The sequence below is a fragment of the Drosophila subpulchrella genome, unplaced genomic scaffold, assembly GCF_014743375.2.
Source record: "Drosophila subpulchrella strain 33 F10 #4 breed RU33 unplaced genomic scaffold, RU_Dsub_v1.1 Primary Assembly Seq52, whole genome shotgun sequence".
Taxonomy (NCBI): Eukaryota; Metazoa; Arthropoda; class Insecta; order Diptera; family Drosophilidae; genus Drosophila; species Drosophila subpulchrella.
In genome coordinates this window covers 263,432-291,016 of record NW_023665689.1, presented here as the reverse complement: position 1 = coordinate 291,016, position 27,585 = coordinate 263,432, and the positions used below count along the sequence as shown (strand labels likewise).

Genomic DNA, 27,585 nt, shown 5'->3' with positions numbered 1-27,585 from the left:
TCTGTTAGCTTTTTCTTAAAGTTCATAAGACAGATCAACTCTCTCTCCTCAAATGTAAATTCTTTGTCTTTTCTTATCATGTCATAAAGTGGCTAGGCTAAAATAGAAAAGTCTTTTATGAATTGTCTGAAATATGAGCATAAACCCAAAAAACTTTGAACATATTGCAATTTTTCTGGAATTGGAAAGTTCCTAATTGCATCAAGACCCTTGTCATCAGCTTTTATTCCTTTTTTAGTTATAAAGATTCCTAGGTATTTTATGCTTGATTGCATAAATTCGCATTTGTCCAATCGCAGTTCTAACTTATTGTTATTATTATTATACAATAACTTTATTCTCTCTAATCAAATCGGCAAAAATCTTGTTTACGAAACGTTGAAATACTGCTGAACCATTTTTTATGCCCATAGGCATCCTCAAAAGTTCAAGCTGTCCTAAGGGAGTTACTAAAGAAGTGTATTTTAGTGATTTGTCACTCACAAAAACGTGAAAGTATCCATTTTTTAGATCGAGCTTTGAGAATATACTTTTATTGACTAGCTTGTCCAAAAGGTCATATATTAAAGGTAAGGGAAGTTGTCTTTTATAAGAACTTGGTTCAGCTTCCTAAAGTCTTTACATAATCTAAGATCTTCAGTTTTTTCTTTTCTAATACAATTGGTGAAGTGAATTCCGAGTCGCTATTTCGGATAATTAATTTTTCCAGGTATTCGTCTAGCAATTTTGGAAGCTGTTCCTTTTCACTATATGATAGTCGCCCAGGTGAACAGCTGAATGGCTTAGATTTTTCTATGTTAATTTTCATTTCACATCTGGTAAATGGTATTTCTGGTCTCTTTGCAGTAATATATAATTCATTAAACATCTTGTCAAACCTCGATTTGGTCTCATAGTTGATATCATTACCGTAGCTATAAACCGGTAATTTATCATCAACTACCATGATGTTCAACGTATCCTCTTTAAATCTTTCTTGTAAAACGCTCTTTGGCAGGCTTTCCCTGTTTTCCTAACAGTTCCTGTTTACATTTTTCTTTTGCCAACAGTCGCTTCCTTACAGTCTCTATTCCTACCAGTTGTGCTTTAACTGTCGCTTCCCCTAACAGTTGATCCTTAACAGTCCCTTCCTCTAACAGTTTTTCGTGAACAGTCTCATCTCCTAACAGTTAATTCTTAATAGTCGCATCCTAAGTAGTATTTCTTTGGCAATCTGTAATGCAATCATTTGCAAATTCCGAAGTTGCAAGAGGTAGACCCATCGTATCATAAAACAGGTTCAAGTTGTCAGTATTGTATTATAGTGTCAAGGGTGTCTAGATTAATGCTCAATCCAAAAATTTCCATGAAATCTCTTCCCAAAATTGCATCATGTCCCATGGACTCATCAGCGACGATTATCAATCAAAATTATTTTTTATTTATTTTTTTTATGACAAAGCACGACGTTTTTCCAATAACATTGAGTTGGCTCCTTTTTATTCCATAATACATAACGTTAACTTTATTAATAATTAGTCCAACAGGAACTTTAGAAAGCTTTATGAAAGATATCGCGCTGCCAGAGTCTATGAGGCATTCTGCAATAATTGGTACATTAGGTAAATAAACAAAAACAAGAAAGAACGCTATAGTCGAGTACGTCGACTATCAGATACCCGTTACTTAGGTAAAGGGGCCAAAGGGAAATGGAGATGTGCAAGCAGCAAAGCAAGATTGAAATGCGCCACCTACCGGCGGTATACAGATTTAAACGTTATGGGCGTTAGAGTAGGCGTGGCACATTTTTTTGGATCAATCGATAGGTATTGACGAGGCCAATACATTTCAGTTAAAATTTGTTATCTAGCATGAAAATTGTGGGCGCCACAGGTTTGGGCGGCTTGTGGGCGTTAGAGTGGGCGTGGCATATTAACAAACTTGCGCTGCGTACAAGGCTACGGAATCTAAAGCTGAAATTCCAATTCTCTATCTTTGACAGTTTCCGAGAAACCCGCGTTCATACTCACGATTTTTTGAAGTTTGTGGGCGTGGCAAACTTTTTTTTAAGTCAATCGATAGCTATTGACGAGAGCAATACATTTCAGTAAAAATTTTTATTCTATCATCAAAACTGTAGGAGCCACAGTTTTGGGCGGTTTGTGGGCGCTAGAGTGGGCGTGGCACGCTGCTGAAAAAAACTTGCGCTGCGTAGGAAGCTCGGGAATCTGCACACCAAATCTCAATAGCTCTTATAGTTTCCGAGATCTCAGCGTTCATCCGGACAGACGGACAGACGGTCAGACGGACAGACGGACATGGCTATATCGACTCGGCTAGTGATCCTGATCAAGAATATATATACTTTATGGGGTCGGAAACGCTTCCTTCTGCCTGTTACATACTTTCCGACGAATCTACTATACCCTTTTACTCTACGAGTGACGGGTATAAAAATTGTATAAATCTTACAAAGTTTTTGTTGTCATTAGCGCTTTTCCTCTGAGGACATTGTCCTACGAAATCCCCCATTTCCCCACAGGCGAACCAGGAGCCCTTTTTGGTTTGCGGCAATTCGTTGCGAAATGCCACTTGGAGTTGCAGTTCCTGCAGCGTAGCTAGTTGTACGCAGAGCCCTCCATTACTGGCTTCTTTGCTGTGTTGCATTCAGACGGCTACGGGAGGCAGATATTGGCGAAGGCTTAGTGCATCTGCTCCGTGTCGGCAAATCGTTGGACGCGGGCTTGATCCCTCAAGATTTTTGATGGCACTCCTTCAATAATTAGCTCCATCATTTTGTCCTCAAAGTACATGGCAAAACGCTCTTTCGGCTGCCACTTGCGTTGCTCGAACTTGCGACGCAGCTCCGACTTCGATGACAATTGCCCGAATGCCAAAATAAGCTGCATCCTGGTGGGGTTTGCGTGTAATCAACGGTGAGCTTTTCCCTATACTTTAGTAATAAGCAACATCCTTGGGCAGTCGTCAGTCAATCCATATAGCTGACCAATGTTCTTCAGGTGCTCCACCCAATTGCGAGCACACATGTTTTCATCTAAGCAAATAGCTGCTTCTTTAGCGAAAGACAACGAAGCTGCTGATGCAGCCCGGACAGTGGGTGAGTCGGCGCTGCCAGTTGCAATGTTATTGTTTGGTGCTACGAAAACTGCCGGAGTGCTGCTGTTGCCAACCGATACATTGAATCGTGGGGCTGGAGAAACGTTCAGGATAGCAGGGTTGTTAGCCGATACGTTGTTGTTTGAAGTCGGTGAAACGATCAGACTGGCAGGATTGCAAACCGATGTGTTGTTGCTTGAGGTCGGTAAAACGATCAGACTGGCAGGGTTGCCAGCCGATGGGTTCTCGTGCGACAGAATGTTTGCACCGCCGGAGTTGCCCCCACCATTGTCAACAGCTTGTTGTTGTTGCTGTTGTGGGGCGCCACGTGTCTGCGTTTGCTGCCTGCAACCGCCGAATGATAGCAAGAAGCTCATGTTGCTGAAGAGCATTCTCGGAAGACATTTCCTTTGTTGGTGGTTCATAGTCCGGATCGTTGCTGTCTGCGGCATGAAGTTCATGGTCGGAGACGTCGTCTTGATCTCCTCCAGAATCATCGTTGGCATCAATACTTTTCCTAGAATCGTCGTTGGCGTCAAGACTTTTCCCAGAATCGTCGTTGGCGTCAAGACTTTTCCCAGAATCGTCGTTGGCGTCAAGACTTTTCCCAGAATCGTCGTTGGGATCCTCCTCCGTTGCGTCTTCACGAGGTGCTTGACTACGCACTTCGGGTGAAACCCCAGCGAGACGAGCCATCAATTCGGATTTAAGGCCTTGTGTTGGCAATCCCAATACGGAAAGCTATTTCTTTAGCTGAACCACCGAATATTCGTTAAAATTTATATTGTCCATGGTGTAGGTTTGAACCACAGCTGAATTTGTGGAAGGAAACAACTTTAAGTCGGAAGACACAAATTAATATTTATTAGCACGTTCGTTTCACTCGACTGTTCACACAAGAATGCCTCTCGTATTGATTGCTTAAAAACTATCAATTCGTCTCTCTTACCAGAGCTATCGGTAATAATGTGACCATCCGATGAGCCTACTACAATCTATTACAGAAGCTATCAAATCGAGCAGGTTAATGGTGGTCGATCTTCTATTAATAAAACCATGTTGACACGTTGATATCAGAGAGAAGCACAAATGTTGCATATGAGAGGTAATAATCCGTTCAAATGTTTTAGGAATTGCAGACAATTTGGAGATTCCTCTATAGTTCGGGATATCGCACCCTTTTTGTGGAGTGGAATAATACAAGTATCTTTTCAGATAGTAGGAAAACTGATGATGAGATAGAGAAATAAAAAAGTTTTAGGATGGGTTACAAATGGTTCCTGTTTAAGTGATTAGGGTAGTTAGTATTACCCATGAAACATAAGTAAAAGTAGATTGGAAGAGTTCGCTTAGCATTAAGAAATTTAGAAAACTGCCTCGGATCCTTTGAGAATTAAAATTTACATCGGTTCAAATACATGGAATAGCAATGATTGTTAAGTACATTAAAATTAATATTAAGTAAACCAAGGAGGCCTGTCTAACTTTGAATGAAGACTATCAGGAACGCGTTCACGAAAAAAAAGTTTAAATAAATTTGTCAAATTATATTGTGAAATCAAACTGTTGAGTGTATTATAGTCACATTTTCGAAAGCATCTTCTTTTGGTTGGAGAAAGTAAAGGAGAGAGGGTATCGACGCAGGGAAGACAAAATGTTAGTTAAAATGTGGGATGATATCGGTCATCTGCCACAACAAGTGCGTCAATTCTAGAAACCGTGACTTCAGACGGATTTAAAACAAACACACGATCTAATTGTCTGTTTAGTGAATTAAGTATAAATCTTACTTGCTGTAATGATAATTCTAACAGACCATCAACAAGGTCATGGATAGATAAAGATATGTCAGAGAGATTGAAATCACCCAAAACAATCAAGAGATCCCTGTCGGAAAGATGAGATAGAACAGTTTATATTGCAGACAAATGGTGCTCATAAATTTGTACGGCGGATCCAGGCGGAATATAAGGACAGGTTACAAAAAATATGAAGATTGCAAAGAAACTTTAACACCAAGGAATTCTACGTCATTGGGGTTAAGAAAGTATATTCTCTCCGATGTTTAATTAGAGGCAACAGCAATTAAAAGCCCCGCCGGTGAAAAATTCGATTTCACGCTTCTTAGAATTCATGAAGCTCAGTATAAACATAGAAGATAAAGTATGTGAAATGCTTATGGAAAAGACGCCAGGCTTTTAAAATCGGTTGCACTTGTTTTTACCCGTCTGCCATCTCTATGAACTGAGAAAAAAGTTAAATAAAACACAAGCCTTTGTACCGCAGATATCACCTTGATCAAAAAATCTTCTTGATCGGAACAGCGACTTAAGTTTTTACTCCCGTTACTCGTAGAGTTAGAGGGTATATGGTATTCGGGGAAAAGTATATAACAGCTAAAAAGGAGCGTCTCTGACCCCAGTTAAAGTATAAAGTTAAAGTTAAAGTATATATATTCTATATCAACATCACTAGCCGAGTCGATCTAGCCATGTCCGTCTGTCCGTGTGAACGTTGTGTTCTCGGAAAGTATAAGAGCTAGAGCGTTAAGATTTCAAACATATATTCCTTACTTTCGTAATATGCCACACCCACACCTTACCTAAGATGCGATAACATCCACACCTTAGGACTTATAAACATTGGTGTCATTTCAGCTGATTTCCCGTCAGTCTTGGCTTTTTATACCCTTGCAGAGGGTATATTGATTTCAGTCAGAAGTTTGCAACGCAGTGAAGGAGACGTTTCCGACCCCATAAAGTATATATATTCTTGATCAGCATGACTAGATGAGTCGATCTAGCCATGTCCGTCTGTCCGTCTTTCCGTCTGTCCGTCTGTCCGTCCGTTTCTACGCAAACTAGTCTCTCAGTTTTAAAGCTATCGGGCTGAAACTTTCCCAAAAGTCTTATATCTTTTGCAGGTAGTATATAAGTCGGAACCAGCCGGATCGGACAACTATATCTTATAGCTCCCATAGGAATAATCGGACAAAAAAATAAAAAAAAATTATATCTTTGGTGTTTTTTAGCATATAACCTCCAACGCTTGGAACTAACATTTTTTAATTAGTTTTGAATTTTGAATTAAATTTTATCGAAATCGGACGACTATATCATATAGCTGCCATAGGAACGATCGGAAAATTTGTGGAAAAATAATATGAAATAAATTATAGCTTCGGTGTTTTTCAACATATAACCTCCAACGCTTGGAAATAACATTTTTTAATTAGTTCTGAATTTCGAACTTAATTTTATAAAAATCGGACGAATATATCATATAGCTGCCATAGGAACGATCGGAAAATTGGTAGGAAAATAATATGAAACAATTTATAGCTTCGGTGTTTTTTAACATATAACCTCCTAGGCTTGGAAATAACATTTTTTAATTAGTTCTGAACTTTGAATTTAATTTTATCAAAATCGGACGACTATATCATATAGCTGCCATAGGAACGATCGGAAAATTGGTAGGAAAATAATATGAAACAAATTATAGCATCGGTGTTTTTTGACATATTATCTTATACTATTGGGAATATCATTTTTTGTGTTTTTTTAATATAATAATTATAGCTGCAAGGGTATATAAGCTTCGGCTTGCCGAAGCTAACTTCCTTTCTTGTTTTAAGTGTGATTGCTGGAAAAATTTAAATTCAGCTGGCAACGGGAATACAAGCATTTTTAGCCAATCTAGGCAGATATTTATTACTCGTAAAGAAAAAGAGTAGCGATTTCGACTCTATAAAGAATACATATTCTTGATCCCGATAGGGTGCCTCGCCTTTAACGAAAGAAAAGAAAAGAAAATAAAATTTTGTTTTGATTATCAATATCAACATGAAAAAAATTTTTCAAATCATACTATTCAATAAAAATGTTATAAGCAAATAAACTGTGCAATCTTGGAAGCGGACGCTTTGGTGGCTACAAGCTCTATCTCGTTCGCACTCCCCTTAGCTGAGTAACGAGTATTTTATAGTCGATGTCACCGTCTAAAGCTTTCTCTCTTCTCTATGTCTGTAATAAAGAAAAACTTTTATTTTTATTTATTTATTTAACAAAATTAAATCTAGTATACAATACTAAACCTAATGGATTTTTTTAATGAGTGCTAGCTAGAGGGGCCTTCGACTCGAAACTTGTATGATTTTACTTTATATGATTAGGTGAGCTAGTTTTACAAATTTGTTAATATTTAAGATATTCTCTGGAGAAGGGTTTTTCAAAAAATCTGTTGTGCGACTTGTACCAAATATTGACAATCTAATGTTCTGTAATCGGCTGCAGGTGTCCAAGAGGTGATCTACGGTAAGACCGTCACCGCATAGTTGGCATGTAGACCGCGTCGTTCCCGTCAGTATGTGTTGGTGTGTGGATTGTGTGTGCCCGATGCGTAGGCGGATGAACGTCCCATGCTCGACTACCGACGTTGGGCGGTAGCCTGACGTTGATGCAATTAGGGTTTAGTGATTGGTATCTGTGCATGAAGAGTGCCCATTCGGAGATTTTTTTTTCTTTAAGGTAGAGCCTGATTCGGTTTTGTATGTCCTTGGTATTAAACGGGGTAAAGAGAATGCATGGTGTAAGTCTCATTGGTTGGGCGGCCTTGTCTGCGAGTTCGTTTCAATGGATTCCTTGGTGACTGGGAACCCAAAGTGTGGTGATTTTTGTTGGATGTGAGCTTAGAATGCTCCTAATTTCCTGGATTGTGGGATCGTTGTGATCCCAGTTGCGTAGGGCGGAAATAGAGGAGAGGCTGTCTGTGCAGACAACAAATTCTCCAGCATTTTCGGAGGCGAAATGGCATGCTTTTAATATGGCAAAAGCTTCGGCGGTGAATATGGAGTTGTAGGACGGGAGCCTACCTCCTGCAATTAATTTTTGATTGCAGTCAACCACTGCGAAGGTAGTTGAGTCGGTGACTTTGGAGGCATCAGTGTAAATCCATGTTTTATCCTCAAGCTCTTCTTGTACACTCAAAAAACGTTTTTGGTATTCTAAGCAGCATGTATCTTTTTTGGAAGCACTGTAGATTTGCGTGTTTATGTTTGGCTTTTTGGGGCCCCAATAGGCAGGTGATTTAAAAGACCTTCTTGGCTTAGGCAGAGGTAGGTTAAGCTGCTGGACGTAACTGGCGCAACGCCTAAGCGTAGATATGCATTTAAAATTCCGTTTTGTTTGAAAATGTCTCTGAAGTCGTTAGCGAGAACGCGGTTCGATGTTGTGTATAGCTTTGGGATAAGCATCATCGTAGTTTCTTCTAAGCGTGATTGAATACTCGGTAGGCCTGATTCTGCTAATGTGCATGCTACTGGAGAGGTGGGAAAGGCGTGAAGGGCACGGGCGACTTAGCACTCCATCCGAAGATTGGCAGGCCGTAGTCGATTTTAGAGAGCATTAGAGCGCGCGTAATTTCTATGAGGGTCTTTATGTGCACGCAAGAGTATTTTGATGATAAAAATTTGATTATATTAAATCTAGTTTCTAGCTGTTGTCTAAGAATCTTACAATGTTGTTGAAAAATTAGTTTGGAGTCGAAGGTTATGCCCAAAGTTTTTAAGAAATTAACATTTTTTATTATTTTGTTGTTAAAGTCTATGTTGAAAGGGTTACATCGGTGTTTACGACAAATATGAAGTAGCTGGCACTTATCAGTCGCAAGCGAGGCACCAGAGGTCGCTCCCCACGAGTTAATCTCGTGTAGTATTTCTAGGAATTTGGTTTTAACAATATTTATGTTTTCTATTTTTGTGAAAATAATAGCGTCGTCTGCATATAGTAAGATATGGATTTCTTTATGTCTAGATAGAATGTTATTTATTTCTTTAAATGCTATCATAAATAAACCTACAGAAAGAGGGGAACCCTGTGGGATTCCGTTGTGCAAAATGTGGGTGTTCGATGTAACATTGTTTACTCGAACCCTGAAAGAGCGATTGGTCATAAAGGCTTTAATAAGGTTGTTAAGCCTTGGACCAATGCCCCAGCGCCCGAGTTGACAAAGTACGGCATGAATCCCCACGCGATCGAAGGCTCTTTCAAAATCCGTCGCTAGGATAGAGACGTGATTTTTGGTCGAAAGAGCGTTCGACGCGAAGTGTTGAATACGCAGCAACGCGTCCATAGTACTGTGTTTCTTTTTAAATGCAACTTGATTATGCGAAATTAGATTATGCCGGTTAATAAACCAGATAAGACGTCGAGCTTTTATTTTTTCTAGCGTTTTTCCTAAACAAGATAGCAGGGAGATGGGGCGGTAGCTGTTAATGTCAGAAGAGGGTTTGTTAGGTTTTGGTATGGGAATAATGGTGGCTGATCTCCATGTATGTGGGTATATACCGGAGTCTAGCATTTGATTAAAGATTTCCAAAAGTTTGGTTTTCAGGAGGGATGGTAAATTTTTGAGCATAGGGTATGATACCCTGTCGGCCCCAGGGCTTTTTCCTTTTGCGCTAGCTATTGAGGATTCTACTTCGAGCAGAGTGAAGTTCGTATCTACGCTTGTAGCGGATGGAGACAAGGAATCCGGGAGATAGGACTCTGACAGATACCGATTTTTTTCCAGAAAGTACTCTGCTGAAAAGTTTGTGTCGGAAGAGTATTTGGACCAGGAGTGGGCAAACACTTCGGCAATGTTGAAGGATCCAGATTGGGTACCTGAGTCGGATTTTATATATTTGAAAGGTGTGGGAGGGACTCCAGCTAAGCGTTTAATATCGGACCAGACTTTCTTTGAGGTGGATAACGGGGAGATCCTGGAAGTAAATTTTTCAAGGCAGTTACGTTTGGCCGAGAGTACAGCTCTTTTAAAGAGAGCGTTTGCTTTTTTGTACCTGATGAGGTTTAGGTCACTCATTATAGCCTTATATGAGCAGAACAGTTGTTGCTTTTGGTCCCTGAGTTGTTGTCTTATATTTAGGGAGTGGTCGAGTATTATCCGGGTGAGTTGGAGTAGCGATATGGATGGTGATCGATGTGAGTGAAGGTGTTGTGGGTTGAGAGGTGGGTGGGGGAGCCGTCGTTAAGAAATATAAGATTATTTTCTCGAATCGCGCGTTCGATGTTTTTACCCCTTGTGTTAGTTCGCGGGGAGCCCCATAGAGGACTCCACGAGTTAAGGTCACGGTGCAGTATGGTTGACCCATTGAGGTTTTCTAATATATTTGTTATATCCGAGGATGTAAAGCTTTGATTAGGGGGGATATATGCATTGACAATGTTAATGGCCTGTCCAAAACTTAGCTGGAGTACAGAGCAAAGTATATGTGGGATGTTTCCTTTAATAAGCACACCGATACCTTGCTTGGCCACGGTGTTCTGTGGTAGATTATGAAAATAGCCAGTATATTCATTGGGGTAGATAAAGTTTGTGAAATTATATGGCAGGTGTGTTTCCTGCAAAAATACAATATCGGGTGCGAGGTCTTTTATAAGGAGTGTAAGTTCGTTATAGTTGTTAAATATCCCATGGATATTCCATTGTATTATAGTGATAGGCATGATAAGATTTTTTTGGGTTTTGATGTTATTTATTTGTAATGTATATGTTTTTATATGAGTGTAAAAATGAAAAGGATCGGGACTAAGTATCGGGGTCATCCATTGATGTGTCAGAGTCTATTTGATTGTTTACTGATTGTGGGTTTGGGGCGTGTGAAGCGATTGATTCTTTTGAGCTTGATCTTGAGGTCATGGTTGTGTTATCATCATTTGTCTGTCTAAGAAGATTATCTACTTCTAATCTATAAGAGCGAACTTTTTCTAAATGTTTTTTGAATCGATTTCCTGGGTTTAGGTATGTGAATTCCGGTTCGGAAGAATTGGGTGTCGTTGAAACTTTTTCTTTGGGATTCAAAGTGCTGGTATGAGGAGAAAGATGCGATGGTAAGTCTGATGTTGGGGCTTTTGTCGAGCAAGAGGCCGAGTCAGCACTCGTGGAACTGAGGAGCTCGGTCTTCTTGTCGTGTTTTGCTGCTTTTGTGTTGTCTGATTTTCCGGGAGCGGCTGTTAGGCCTTGGCTTGCGACGGTCGAGTACATTAGCGTGGAGTTGGTTGTTGTGTTTTGTTGTTGTTTTAAGATCATGCGAGCTTCACGGAAGCTGCATTTCCTGCTCGTTTTGATGTGCAGAAGATTTTTTTGTGTTTGATATTGTGGGCATGAGGGTGAGGAAGCGGGGTGATCGCCGTAACAGTTTGCGCAAAAAATGCGAGTGCAGGGGACGGGAAGGTGGGGAGCGAGATTGCATGATACGCAGGCGGCTGGGTTCTTGCAGTGCTTTAATGTGTGTCCCGGTAATTGGCATGACTTACACCTCATAGGGTTTGGAATATATTCGGTAACCCTAACTGTGTGCCAGGAAACGTCTAGTTTTGTCGGGAGAGTGTAGCGGTCAAATGTTACGAGAATTTTGGCAAATGGTTTGGGAGTGCCGTCGATCATTTTTGTAAACTTAAAAACACTGTGAACGTTTTGAGATTTTAATTCCTCAACAATTTCATTTTCTGGGATGTTAATTAAGCAGGGTGCGTAAATAGTGCCTTTAACAAAGTTGAGCGTGTTGCGGAGTTTGCACTCTATATCGCATAATCCGGGTAAAGAGGTAACTTTGGTGAATTTATCACTGACTTCTTTGGAATTGACAAGCATGAGATGGTTTCCATCACGGAGAGTGGAGATCGATGTGATGTCTTTGCTGATGTGCTTAAGAGCTCTATGGATTGCAAAGCAGGACGACTAAGAATCTCGGGTTTTTAAGCTGCGTTTCAGGCAGGTCGGGGAATTCTACTGGAAGTTTCTGGTATTGTCTTTTTTTCTTGGCTTTGGGTGGCCCGGGGGCCATGGTTCAAGGGTAGTTAGCTTTGAAAAATGGGATCTTTCTATTTACACGTGCGCGTTAAGAAGAACAGTGGTATGGGCGATAGCCGGGCGATGGGATTTCGCGATAAGCAAAGCACTGACAACTGGATAGGCACAGACGTCCGCACTCGAAGACAGATAGTCGGTGACTGATAAAGAAAAATAAAACACAATATTTAGAAAAAAGCTTTTTTAAAATTTTTTACTTAGATGTCGCTACATAATTTTTTTGTCGTTCCAGGTTTTTTGTTCTAAAAAAAATACCACCCCTAGTTATGGAACACTTAGTTGTATATATTTTGATACTTAAATCTTATTTTGAAGCTGTTTGGTGCACAAGGGGAACATAGGTCTTCACCGGATCTTAGTGCGCACCTGGGCCCCCTTATGGAGTGTAACGAATATAATTGGGTGCTCTAGCTTTTATCATTAGGGCCATGCGCGGATATCCTTTTTCTGCTTTTCAGCTCAATGTGGCAGGGAAAAAAGTGTCCCAACCTACACATCTTTCCTGTACTTATAGATGTAAGGAAACGAAATGTCAATTTACCAAAGCAATCAATCATTCTACTGTTATTAAGCTCTATACAAAAACTAATAAAAATATTCTAAATTTACTTTTCGACAGTCTTGGTATGACTACAAACTTCGATGGGAACCAAAAGAATATGGTGGAGTTCATATGTTACATGTTCCATCTGATCATATATGGAGGCCGGATATTGTTCTTTATAATAAGTGAGTAATCCAAAGATAGTTTATTAGTTTATGTGTAATGAGGTCTTTAAGGCAGTTAAGATAAGTTATTATTAGTTTCTCAGGTATAATATTGTACTCCGATATATACTCCGATATATTGTACTCCGATTATATTTTACTCCGATAATATTGTACTCGATTGGGCACTCGACTATAGCGTTCTCTCTTGATTTACTTATTTTTTGTGGACAGCAGTACAAGTAGTAAGAAAATTAAGCTGGAGTGTGCGGAAAGCAAAATTGAAAGGCTAAACAAGCAAGAAGCACCAATCGTTAAGCTCGTATATATACTTTACCAAAACACGTCGAATGGCACCAAAATTATAACCAAAACCAAAATGTCATTGCCCCTAAATTTTGGGTTGTTTTCAAATTGAGACCAGTAAATAAGTTTTTTGGTTTGACCTGACATTTTAAAGAAACCGCTTAAGATTTATTTTACAAGCACATTACGTTTAGTCTTTCTAAAGCCCCAACCGAAATGTATCTCAAAATAATTTTAGTATTCAAGTGTTTTCGGTTTTCCTAAAATTGTCCAGTCGTTTTTAAATATTCTGCAAAAACGTTTAAGATTTTAAAGATTTCCAGATTTTTTACTTATTATATATTTTCAAGAGAAATCGCTTTTGGATGTTTTGAAGCGTTAAAAACTACAACTTGTTATAACCGTACAGCATTGATTTAACTTTGATTAACCGGGGAGTGCATATACATAAGTGTTACAAGATTAACAAAATTGAAACTAACCAAGCTTACTTTAACAAGAGAACACGATTTAGCCGATGGCCTCGACTATTAGATACCCGTTACTCAGCTTAAGGGAGTGCGTGAGGGATGGAGATATGCTTCAAGCAGCTCGGCCAATATCGCACCCTATCTTCTTCTTCTATAGCGCCTCTTGGCCTACAGCGCCATCTAGCCTATAGGCGCTATAGCGGCTTGGTGGCGTATTAGTGAAAACATCGTATTTGCTGCATGTGGTGTGCAATCTCAATTGCACTTTTCAATGATAGCTTTTTTAGGGACGGTCCGATCTCAATAATTTTTGGCATACAGATTATACATATAGATAAAAGGAACAAACGCATTTGAATTGCCTCAAAATATAATCTGCATGCCAAGTCCCAACACTAGCTCTTATAGTTTCCGAGATCCCAAAGTTAATACGGACATTGCTAGATCGACTCGGCTAGTGATCCTGATCAAAAATATATATACTTTATGAGGTCGGAAACGCTTCGTTTTACTTGTTACATACTTTCCGACGAATCTAGTATACCCTTTTACTCTACGAGTTACGGGTATAAAAATGTATATACCACAGAGTAAAAGAGAATATGATTAAAAACAATGAAGCAATTTAGGGTATATTGATCTTACATCGATTTTCCGATTTTATTCAAAATTCTGAAACAACAACAACAAGCTGAACATTTTAGTTAATTATTTGGGTTTGGTTGTTTTGGGAAAGTTTTATTCCGATAGCAATTAAATTGAGAGGCGTCTAAGCGGACAAGCGGACGTGGCGTGATCGACTCGTCTAGTCATGCTGTCCAAGAATACATATATACATATGTATACATCAAACAAAACCACCTCTTAACGAGGTAAAAAAATAGTGACGGCCGCACCTTTAACATACAGAAGTTCTGATATCATAATTTGTGACGAAAAATAAATTTTACATTCAAAAAAATAATAAAAACACTTTCTAAAATTTACTTTTTCGGCACGCTACTACACATAAAAAATGTTTGTTTGTTTGTGAAAAATCTTAAATATTTTTCATTAACTCTTTCGGCCCGATATACCCGTTACTCGTAGAGTAAAAGGGTTTTCTAGATTCGTTGGAAAGTCTGTATATTCTTGACAAGGATCACCAGCCGAGTCGATCTAGCCATGTCCGTCTGTCCGTCTGTCCGTCCGTCCGGATAAACGCTGAGATGTAAGAAACTGTAAGAGCTAGGCTATTGGAATTTGGCATGCAAATTCCTGAGCTTTTTACGCAGCGAAAGTTTGTTTCAGCAGGGTGCCACGCCCACTCCAACGCCCACAAACCGCCCAAAACTGTGGCTCCTACAGTTTTGATGCTAGAATAGAAATGTTAACTGAAATGAATTGTTCTCATCAATACCTATCGATTTACCCAAAAAAAAGTTTGCGACGCCCACTTCAACGCCCACAAACTTCAAAAAATAGAAAATAGGAACGTGGATATCTCGGAAACTATCAAAGATAGAGAATAGGGACTTCAAATTTAGATTACGTAGCCTTGTACGCAGCGCCAGTTTTTTACGTAAATATGCCACGCCCACAAGCCGTCTAAGCCTGTGGCGCCATGCTAGATAAAACATTTTAGCTGAAATGTATTAGTCTCATCAATACCTATCGATTGGCCTAAAAAAATTTTGCCACGCCCACTCTAACGCCCATAATGCTTAAATCAGTCTACCGCCCACATAACCATATATTGAGATCGCGGGTACGTAGAGCATATCTCCATATTCCTTTGGTCCCTTAAGCTGAGTAACGGGTATCTGATAGTCGAGGTACTCGACTATAGCGTTCTTCCTTGTTTTAACATAAAGAAGACATCAACTTTCATCTGATTTGTCCTAACACCTTCTGAATTAAAAGAGGGGCCGAGAAACTCGATCTCTTAGATACGAAGCTGATTATACAATTTAGATGATTGATTGATTCTTTGAGATCGTAAGGATGTAATCCATATAAACGATGCATAATTTTCCCAAAGGCATAAGATGAAACTCATACTGGCCATTACTTAATGAAAATTATTTTTTGTGTTTATTTTTTTATGACCATCTCTCTTTGTAATGATCCTTTTGAGAAGTTTAGGCCTGAAATTCTTTTTCAACACCACAACTAGTCAAAGTCTCATCTACATTTGGAATCAATATTTGATTGTATCTTTATTTAGCTTACGGTAGCTTTATTTAGCTTTCGCTTAATAAACTGATCTATTTTCTTTTGTGCGACCCATAAAGGGCTAATTAATGGCTTAATGGCCTTTTTATTTGCCTTTTTAAATTGACTTTTAATAGATTAGAAGATAATTTTCTGTAATTATTCTGTTCTTAAATTTACTCGTAAAACTTAGGGGTTGACCTTCATAAAACATATTTTTGAGCTTATGTTGGAAATTGTTTACTAAGAGTTTTGCTTGTGAATCAATTTATGTTTTATATTTATATCAGCATGACGTTCCTGTTAAAAGAGACCTACTACCGTGGGCAAATGTAAGGTGAATTTATTTCTTAAATGAAAAATCTTGATATATTTTTCTAAGTCAATTTCATTCCCTTTAAAGTAATCGCCTTCCGATAAAATACACTTATGCCTAGGTTTTTTCCAATCCTGTAAACATGCCAAATACTCCATTTCCGGTATAGCTATGAGCGCCCTCCTCTGTTATTTTTTATTTCCTTAATCAACTCGAAACGCGTTCCCCAGAGTAGTCTCTTGACTTTTAGAAACTCATACGGAGCCAAATCAGATGGTTGCAGAAGTATAAGCGTCGTGATTTGTGCTAAATGGTCACAAAGATCGAGTGAAGTGTGAACCGGTGCATAATCGTGATGTTTATGTTTTAGACCATAATTCTGTTTTTTTTTAAGACGAGTTGCTTCAAGCAAACGACGCATAACGCTAAAATGAAATTCCTTTTAACAGTTTACCCGGGTGGCAGGAATTCATAGTGCATGACACCACCTTACTTTTTGCCTACAGTAATAAGTAAATTCAATTTAATTCATATAATTTAGTGTACTAGAACCTATAAACTCATCAAAAGCGTCGTAAGAACTATATTTTATCAAGAAAGGATGCTTTGGCTTGCCGAAGTTTATATATGTACCTTTACAGGTCGTTTTATTGGGAACAATGTATATACAGAGTTTCCCGATTTTATGAAAACAATTTTATGAACTTGGTGAAATAAAAAACTGGGCAACGGAAAATGCTCTATTATAGTCCTGTCAAAATCAAAGGGAAGCAAATCTGAGGCTAAACCCGGAAAAATACAAATTTTTTAAGAAAGAACTGTTAAATCTGGGCCATCGACTGACTAGCGAAGGAATAGGCACGGATCCGGAAAAGGTAGCAGCCATCGCCGAACTAGAACCGCAATCCACACCATCATGGTACTGCCGATTTGTCCTTGACTTCGCAAAAACAAGTGGCACAGGACGGCATTCGAAGAGGTAAAGGCAAGACTCGTTGCAGATCCCATACTGGCGTGCCCGGATTTCGGCAAACCATTCATCCTACAAACAGACGCGAGCGACAATGGCATCGGGCCAATATTGACTCAGGAAACTGAAAGAGGCGAAAGGGTAATCTCCTACTCAAGACGAACGCTCAGCCGCGCTGATAAGAACTACTCAACGACCGAGAAGGAGTGCGTGGCAATCGTCGGAGCGATCCGAAAGTTCAAGCCATATCTGGAAGGTAGTTACCGACCATATGGCGCTGAAGTGGCTCAACAGCATAGAAAGCCCTTCAGGAAGGATCAGCAGCAATACGACTTCGCGATACCGTATAAGAAAGGACAGCTCAACGTGGTGGCAGACGCTTTGTCAAGGCAGCCACTACCAGAGACGCTTCGAGGTGTTAAGGAGATATCGGCGGCGAAAGCTTCTGCAGCATGCAGCTGGATTTAGGAAATGCGCGCTAAGATAGGGACCCAGCCGCAAAAGTACCCGGACTACGTGATGGAGGGTGACACCCTATTCAGAAATATACAACATAGGGCGGCCAGCCAGGATGTCACAGCGTGGAAGATGTGCGTCCCGAAAGCTCTTTGGGAAACGGTGCTGCAAGAAAACCACGACTCACCGGCAGCTGGCCACGTAGGAAGCCGAAGGACAATAGCACGTCTGGCAGCCCGGTACTACTGGCCAGGTATGCACAAAGACGACGAAGCCCACGTGAGAGCATGCGAGGCATGCATGAGGTTCAAGGCGAATCAAATGCAGGCGGCTGGCAAAATGCTGACGCAGGTGCCAGAGGAACCGGTTCTCTAAAGTACCGCTTCGCAGCGCAACGTCCGATTCGCTTAATACAGCTTTCAGGGAACGCATAATAGCAAGGTATGGGGTCCCGAAAGTAGTCACAACGGACAACGGAGTACGATTTGCCAGTAGAATCTTAAAGAATTTCCTGGCCGTACACCCGCAATAGAACCCGACGGAGCGAGCAAATAGGACGGTGAAAACAATGATACCGCAGTTCGCAGGGCAGGACCAAAGAAACTGGGACAAAAAATGGCCTGAAATCATGCTCACAGTAAACGCACAGTAATCCACAGGCTACACAGCGTCGTTTATTACCCAAGGCAGAGAGCCAAGATTACCGAGCGCCCTGTTCGACAAAAACCTTAGGGACCGGACGATCAAGTGAGACCCCGGAGGAGAAGGCCAACAAACTCAGCGAAACTCCACGTAAGCGAGCTTAAACAGCAACAAACACAAAACAGAAGCGAGCAGCTACAACATGCAGACACAAGAGAGAGGACCTTCCAAGCATGCTTCAAGGATCCTCCAAGGACACCCCACGTATCCTCGAAGGACACTCCAAGGATCCTCCAAGAATACTACAGGGGAACTCCAAGGATTACCCAAGGATGCTCCAAGGATACTACAAAATAACTCCAAAGAAATATCTCCAGGGATACAACAAACGACTCCAAGGATACTACAAGGTAACTTCAAGAAATCTCCAAGGACATTATATCACTCTGTGTTGTACACTGACGTGTTTTATATTCGCTAAATTTATTCGCCTAGTGTCTAAATTACCGATTTTTTATATTCCCAAAGTTTACATTTTCAACTCGGTTGAGGCCGCCGTTTGAATGCAAATTATTTATTTGTGCTAAAACCATTATCTTTATTAATAAATTGGAAAATAGTTGTTGTTTCTTATATACATTGTTGTTTTGGCGCTCTCGCACCGTTCGCTCTGCTACATCTCTCAACTTCAGTCACCGGCTCTCATTTTCGAGATAACGGGTCTTTGCTAAATTGGTCTTATCGCGCTCTTTTCTTTCTTCTGCGTTTTGCAAAGCCACACAATTGTTTGTTAGCACTCATCTAAAGCTTCCTATGAAAATTTTCTACATTCTACAATCAACTTACTTCAACTTGTAATCAATGTATGCCTGCTGTGTTGTTGGATGCCAATTTATTGGCAAAATCACTTCTCGGCAGCCAGTTGTTAGTTGCTGGTATGTAAAAACATTTCGCACGTTAAATGTGCAGACTTTTGGCATAGTGCGATCCAAATTGCTGATCGCACTAGATCTAATGCCATCCTGGACTAGACATGCCTGCACATCAAAATTGATATTAGAGTATTCATGAGGCAAATGGAGCTGGAGTTCCAGGCATTAATTGCTGGACTTACAGACTTATTAAGTCGGTTCAATGTCTGCGACTCCAACTTTAAAGGTCGGATTCTTTGAAGTCAATTATTATACTCGTTACTCGTAGAGTAAGAGGGTATACTAGATTCGTCGGAAAGTATGTAACAGGCAGAAGGAAGCGTTTCCGACCCCATAAAGTATATATATTCTTGATCATGATCACTAGTCGAGTCGATCTACCTATGTCCGTCTGTCCGTCTGTCTGTCTGTCCGGATGAACGCTGAGATATCGGAAACTATAAGAGCTAGGCTATTGAGATTTGGCATGCAGATTCCTGAGCTTCTTACGCAGCGCAAGTTTATTTCAGCAGAGTGCCACGCCAAAACTGTGGCTCCTACAGTTTTGATGCTAGAATAAAAATTTTAACTGAAATGTATTGTTCTCATCAATACCTATCGATTAACATTAACGCCCACAAACCGCCCACAAACCTAAAAAAATCGTAAATATGAACGTGGATATCTCGGGAACTATCAAGGATAGAGAATTGGGATCTCAAATTTAGATTCCGTAGCCTTGTACGCAGCGCAAGTTTGTTACGCGAATATGCCACGCCCACTCTTACGCCCTCAAGCCGCCCACCCCTGTGGCGCCCACAATTTTCATGCTAGATAAAAAATTTTAACTGAAATGTATTGGTCTCGTCAATACCTATATTGATAAAAAAAAAAGTTTGCCACGCCCACTCTAACGCCCATAATGCTTAAGTCTGTCTACCGCCGGTAGGTGGCGCATTTCAATCTCGCTTTGCTGCTTGCATATCTCCATATCCCTTTGGTCCCTTAAGCTGAGTAACGGGTATCTGATAGTCGAGGTACTCGACTATAGCGTTCTTCCTTGTTTTTAAATACAAATCGTAGTCCTACACTGTCTGATGTCTCTTTACATGTTCCGGATCTCTCGACCAACCTCTCTTCCAAGCCCCACTGCAAGCTATGTGTCCTGCGATGAGGACGATCCCAATGGGAACGAGTCAACAGCGAATGACGCCACGGTGCAATCGCTACCAGGTTCGCTGATTGTAGTTTCGGCTGAGTCAGTAAGGCCTACTAACCGGACAACGGCTGTTGCCACTTCGGGGGCTCTGCCGCACCTTGTTCTACCTCTGGCTAATACCCTTGCACCTCCTCCTGTCCCACTTACTAGCATGATCCCTAGGAAGAACACCCATAGCCCTGCTCTCTCTTCTCCGGTACCACTCACTGTCATGGTACCTAGGAAATCTATTTTTGTGTCTAGGTTGAATGCAGCACTAACAGTAAATGACGTGATGCATCATATCGTCACAAACCTCTCCCTTCCCAATCAAAATGGTACCGACATCACCAAATGTAATTTTAAACATATAAGAGATTACTCTTCGTTTAAAATACTTGTTCCGGATAAACTGTTCTCCAAACTTCTTTGCCCCAGTTTTTGGCCTGCTGACATAGTTGTCCACGACCATATACAAAAAATAGCTCCCTTCCATGCCTTCTTCGTCGGCACCCAGCTCTGATTTAAATTAAAAAGCTAAATTTCCTAATTCAATATCAGAATGTTCGGGGGCTTTTTAGTAAACTCTCTACGCTTTATATAAATAGTTCAAATTTTGAGGCCAAAGTTATTGTACTCACTGAGACCTGGCTTAACCCATACGTACACGATAGTGAGATTTTGTCTAATAACTTTTTTGCTTATCGGAAGGATCGTCAGACCCGTCGAGGTGGAGGCGTTCTTATTGGAGTCAAATCCAATTTAAATTCTGAGATTGTTGATATTTCTGAATCATCAGGTATTGAATTTATTTCCGTAAAATTATCTTTCCCAGAAAGTAACATTTTTTTAACCTGCTCGTATGTATCCCCTGGCTCTGAATTTAACGTGTATCTATTGCACCTGTCCGCCATACATTCTATCTCCTTGTTGCTTGCTGAAACTGACCAACTTATTATGCTTGGTGACTTTAATCTTCCCAATATCTCTTGGTTGGAGAGTAAGGACTCATTGACAATGATTCCTAGGATGCAAAATGATTTTAATGATGGTCTTGTTGAACTATCTTTGCAACAAGTTAACATAATTCCCAATCATATTGATCGTCTTCTTGACTTAATCTTTGTTTTTGATAGTAGCGATGCTGAAGTTAGTCGTATTTCGCCACTATCTTTACCTGAAGATTGTTATCATCCTACCCTTCAGCTCTGTTTTAATGGATTTTTTAAGAATCCTAGGACTGCAATAAATATAATGCCTAGTTTGTGATTTGGGAGTACTGATTACGCTAAACTAGTGGAGTCTTTATCGACAGTAAGCTGGTCCTATCTAGTTGACCTTCCTGTTGATGATGCAGTTGGGTACTTTTATGAGGTCCCTTACCGTCTATTTGAGAACACGTCCCTCTCTCCTTCCTGAATAGTTCTTACAGCTCTCCATGGATTATCCGTCAGCTAGTTTATCTAAAGAATAAAAACCAGACTTTTTAAACGTTTTAAGATATACGGCTTGCAGACAGATCAAATATAGTTCAGCTATGGCGGAATTTATCCAGTACAATTCTGACTGTTACAAAAATTACCTGTGTCGTTTTAAGCGTGATTTCAAAAGTAATCCTTAAATTTTTTTCTTTAGTCAATTCTAAACGGAAGTAAAACTGCTTCTCTCCTCTTTTTCTCAATAATAATGTAGCATCTGATGATAATGATATTTCCAACTTATTCGCAGATTTTTTTCAATCGACATATACGAAGTGCAATAGTGTTATTAATAAAGATTATTCATACCCACTACCTCATTTGAACTCTCAAGCCCTCATTTTCACCGGGTCCTGACAGAATACAAATTTGTATACTTAGGAATTGTTCATCTTATCTTGCTCTTCCCTTAACATTGATATTTGATCTGTCCCTAAGTCAATGTAGATTTCCATCCATATGGAAGGAATCCTTTATTATCCCATTGTTTAAAAAAGGGAACAAGTCCGATATCTCAAACTATCGTGGTATTGCTAAACTCAGTTCTATTCCTAAACTTTTCGAAAAAATTATTACCTGTCAGTTGCAGCATCATTGCAGGTCTATTATTTCACCTTTTCAGCATGGCTTCACTAGGTGTCGCTCTACTTCTACAAACCTACTTGAATTTACGTCTTTAATTACTAGAGGATTTCTGACACATCATCAATCTGATGTGATTTATAACGATTTCTCTAAAGCTTTTGATTCAGTGAACTATAGGATTCTTATTTATAAATTGTCCCTTTTAGGTTTTCCACCCAACTTCCTAGAGTGGATATTTTCCTACATTTCTAATAGAACTCAAATGGTCTTTTTTAATAATAAAATTTCCAAAATAATTAATGTTACTTCTGGAGTGCTACAGGGTAGCCACCTGGGACCTTTACTGTTTGGCTTGATGATTAATGATCTACCTTATGTCATAAAATCATCAACTATATTAATGTATGCAGATGATGTCAAGCTATGTTTGTCCATGTGTTTACCTAATTCATATAATGACCGTCATTTAGATCTGTATTGTTTGTATACTTGGTGCCTTTTATCGTTGTAATCCATCTCTGTATTCTTATTCTGTAGGAAATAACGCCCTTGAACGTATTTTTTCAGTTCAGGATCTTGGCGTTTTATTTGATCATAAACTTGGTTTTAAAGACCATATATCTACTATATCTAACAAAGCCAGAAGTCTCCTAGCGTTTATGAAGCGTTGGTCAAGAGAGTTGATCCATACACAACAAAGCTTTTGTATGTTTCTCTTGTTCGTCCGTCTATGGAATATGGCTCGTGTATATGGTCACCTCAAATTAGCGGTTACCAAAATATGCTAGAGTCCGTTTAAAAAAAAAATAATTACTTTTATTTGCTTAGAGAGGATTAAACTGGGACACAGGAAGTCGATTGCCCTCTTATTATGCGAGGATGCGCCTGCTGGACCAACGCTGAACCATCGTAGAAAGTGGCATGGATCTATGTTTTTGCATAAACTAATTAATGGTGATGTCGACTCCCCTTTCCTTCTTAGTTTCCTCAACTGGAATGTTTCCTGTAGAACAGTTCGTCATTTTCGCCCGTTGCCCCTGACAATATGTAGATCCAATAATGCCCTTCATGATTCTTTTCGTGTTCTTTGTAACGATCATAATTCACTGTGTCACGTCTTTTCTATCTTCCAATAATTTGTTAAATTCTATGTTGCTAACAATTATATGTGAGCATGTATTTTAAACTGTCTATTGTTATATCGTCTTTTCCATGTCCGCGATTTCGTTTACTTGCCGGTTTAGGGCTCCGCGCGTAGCAAACATTGCTTGGTGTACTAAGGGCCACTTGTTTGTACTGACCATAGTGCATCAACGTCCAAGTATTACGAGGTAACTACAAAGGTACAAGGACAACATGAGTACGAAAAGAACTCGGAGGGGAGCAAACCGAAGCATCTAAAGACTCGATTGGGACTGATCAGAAAACACGCATCAGCAGTCTGCCGAAGGAAGGGGAAGACGACACAGATCAGAGAACTGTACCGTAGTGTCTGGATGGGAAGAAAAAGAGACCGAAGGAAATAGCGGTATCGAGCAAAGAGGAAGGCTCGAGGTGTCGTTAAAGGGAGCCCAGGCTTCAAAAGGAAATTCAAGAAGCGAAGCGCGCAGGATTATGGCTGCCCACTAGCCGTCCGGAGGATTCAGCCCCGGGCAAGAATGGTCGACAGGCGAGGCGTGACCGAGCCGGTCATCAGCTCTGACAGCGACGTTGAGTTGGTGGAAGACCCGCGGGTGGAGCAGAGGCAATGGCGGCTTCGAAAGGCCGTCAACCAGGCCAACGGCCGCATCCCGACTGGCGCGGCGGAGGTCGAGTGGGCCAGCAAGGAGACGCCCCTGGACCATCAGGCTCCCGGTAGCCATGCCGAGTCCGTGGTAGCGGCTACGATGGAGTATCGCCGGAAATGCGTGGCGCGACGGCGGAGTGAAGAGCGGCGGTTGAAGCAGATGGAGGAGGCACCGGAGTGACAGGGCACGTTGCGGAGGGCCGAGGAGAGGGGCGCCAGCTGTGGGAGAACCCGGGGTTCCCACCCACCCCGAGATACTTGCCCGAGCCCTGGACCCCGCCGCCAAAAGTGGCAGAAGACCGGGCGGCCTCACCTCCGCAGTGGCTGCCAGAAGTCCCGCCCACGCCCCAGTATGAAGGGTCACCGCAGAGGACGCCGGCACGACCAACCACGCCAAGGTTCGAACGGCCACCGCCGGAGCAGCCACACGAGGATCCGCATGAGCAACGACAGCAGCAACAACTCGAGCAGCCACCACCGCATCACCAACCCGAGCATCGACCGCAGCAACAACACGAGCAACGCCAGCAGCAACAACCCGATCCGCCGCAGCAACAGCAAGGGAACCCGAAGAAATACCACGTTCGGACGGACCTCCGGGCGGCACGCGTAAGCCACAGCACCCGGACCTTTGTGGCCGAAGGGATGAAGTGGCGGCAGCAGACGGTCAGCTGGCCATGGCCGGAAAGACCCGCGGAGGATACGGCAGCAGCGGAGGAGCCTCGAATTTGGGAGAAGGAAGTCCCACGAGTGAGCCCACGGGACCCGAGAACCCGAGAACCCGAGGCAGACCGGAGTCATGGACCCCACCGACACCAAGCACCGGATGGACGACACCGTCATCAGCAGAAACAGATGGCAGCACCGGAACAGGACGAGCCGCTGGAAAGGGGGGCCTGGGTGTGGAGCGAACAAGTGGACAGTTGCCGTCCGCCGCTAAAACGGCAGCACTTCGCGCCGGAAATCGCCGAGGTGGTGGCCAGGCCAAAGTTGATGAGGGTGGTGTCGGCACCGGAGGGTCAGCGATGGCAAGAGATTGCGAAGGACGAATGGTCCGAGTGAATCGAGGAGGCCCTTTCTGTGAAGAAGGCCCGCATCCTAGGCGGCAGGCGCAGTGTCCGGGTGGGAAAGGACGTACGCGCATTCCGGGTGAGGTTGAGGCTCAAGTGTTCGAAGAGCGGCGGTAAATAAAAATTTAAATTTAAATAGGCTGAAAATAGGATGTCAAAGAAAAAGGGAATACATAGCAGCATCAGCAACCTGAAATGAAAGAAAAGGTTAAATCAGGAAGCAAAAGACCAAACGCCACAAAACTTACCCGTTGCCTTGGTTGCGAAGCAAATGCGCGGTCGTCTCTGCACTCTCTCTCGAATGTTGCCAGCATAAGGCCCAGTGCAACCGGCTGAGGACGAATTAAGGGCGAAAGTGGAGAAAAGGAGAGGGAAAGGATGAGAGAGAAAAAAAGCCATGAAAGTTTGAAACTTACCCATGCAATTGCAAAATCACCATAAGCTAGGGAAGGGGGCGCCTCGATTAGGCGGTCGATTGGCACTGGACGATAGTGCGATCGATGGGTACACGCAAAAATGGAAACATCGATTCTGGTACCCATCGCAGCGATCAAGTAGCAACGCCGCCCAAGCAATGTCGATAGCTGAAGGGTATCAATATCACGGGTTTCTGGGTTGTCGATAGCTGATGGGTATCGGTACCCAGTGGAACCAGATGTAAGATCGGCGCGGGAGACTTAAAATTGCTACAAGGAGGACGACCAACGCTGTAGGGATTCAATGGAGCTAAAGGCGTCGAGGGTGCATCGAAGGAGCGCCGAGGGAGCCAGCGGAAGCATCGCAAGGACTCAAAGGCTAGGATTTTCAAGGAAACGCAGGAGAGTAGGAATGAGTCTGGAATGTTTCCCGAAGTAAGGGGGAATGTGAGGATTTAAATAACTCCGGACAAATTCCAACAGCAGTAACAACGGATGGCCGGCCGCTTACCAGATACGCGGCGAATTCGCGTAGTAACGGCGCGGCGAAGAGCGGTTGGAGAAGAGACTCAGTAAGAAAGTTTGAAGACCAAGGTGCGAAGAAAGAGATTTTGGAGACCAAGATGTGGAGAATGAGAGAGTGGAGACTTTGCAAAAGGAAATAACGGAACTCCACCGGACTTCGGACTCTGAGAGAAAGTGCCACATCTCGGCAGCGGAGCGGCACACAGGCGTGCCACATGCATCATGGGACGGCAGCAATAGGCGGAACTCCAGTTTGAAGCTGTTCGTAAAGGACAAGCGGGTCAAGGAGGAACCACAGACCTTGGACCCGGAGTGGAGAGATTCAGCGGGCCGTGCGAAAAAGGGAAATAACGGTTCTCGGAGGCCCTATATAAAACCGCAGGGTGCTGGCAGCATCATCAGTCGATCACGAGGAGTCGATCCGTCAAGATCATTCAAGATATCAAAGTAAACAAGTGAGTCAAACAAGTAAGCTACAAGTGAACCACAACAAGTCGAGTCGTCGGAAGCAGCGCCGTGGGAGCCTACAGGGAGCAAGATCGCTACGTCGAGACATTCGGGATTGGGACTTAGTCCTGTGAAGGCCTGCAACAAGAAATGGGGGAGAAGCCTTGGTAAACCCAGCGAACCTCACCCCAAGCACTACTTTGGCGTGTCCCGGCTTAAGTCCAGTACGTCAAGTGGAAACTGAGCAGGTCCTTGCGTGATCAGCCAGAAAGGGAGAGCGGTCGATCGTGTATGGTCTCAAGTGGAGTAGTCCAGGAGAGCCCAACGGTTTGACTCGTGAAGTCCCGGATCGGCGTGTGTCCGAGACCCCGAATGTAAGGAGCCAGAAGGGAGAGAAAGAGAGAATACGGTATTAAGTAGTAGGCCAGGAGAGCCCTACGGTTTCGACTCGCGAAGTTCCGGATCGGCGTATGACTGAAACCCCGAGTGCCAGAAGCCACGCCACGTCCAGCCGCGCAACAAGCACATCCAGGAACAGTGCGTAGGACATCGTCAGCAGCAAGCCAGCCACCACATCACGACAGCCACGCAAGACAGGTCGAGCCGAGTGGAACGTTAGTTTACACTCGGCGTAGAAGCGAAGTGAAGCGCTAGGCAGCCTTCTTGCGTAACTTGGACTGTCGGCGCGAACTACGCAGGAACTCAGTGGGACCATTCGGGACAGAGCAAGGGACAGTGTGTGTCGAAAGGAGTAATCCTGGAGACCGCAGCATCTGTTCACCCTTATCTGGGAACGGTGACGCTTCCGTAAACCCGCACGGCTGACCCCCTCGCGAGTCCAAGACGTCGTCGAGTCAACGCGTCAGAGACGAGCAGCGCTGAGCGTCTTCAGGAAGCTTCAAGGATCTTCATGGAGCTACAGGACCCGAGCACCGAGTCAACGAGGCTAGTAATCATCGAGAGAGATCCCGAAGGCCGAGTGGCCAGCCGAGCCACCAAGCCGCTGTTAGATTATACCCGCAACAAACTCAATAGGAACCCGTGGTGGTCACGTTTATATAAATTTGGTGGGATGAACATACACAATCTACTGAGCTAGCCGCACGAATATCGTAGGAAGCAGACATAAAAAATCAGT

The 27,585-nt window shown here is 42.2% G+C and overlaps 1 protein-coding gene across 4 annotated transcripts in view; it reads left to right on the top strand.

The window, feature by feature from the left end:
• The window catches only part of LOC119562486 (acetylcholine receptor subunit alpha-like), a 670,242-nt gene that overhangs the window by 397,824 nt on the left and 244,833 nt on the right, over positions 1–27,585 (top strand). For all 4 annotated transcript variants that reach the window (XM_037875689.1, XM_037875688.1, XM_037875691.1 and 1 more), the window contains one exon: positions 12,590–12,699. In XM_037875689.1, coding sequence (XP_037731617.1) covers positions 12,590–12,699 — 110 coding nt within the window. The remainder of the gene's footprint in view (positions 1–12,589; positions 12,700–27,585) is intronic.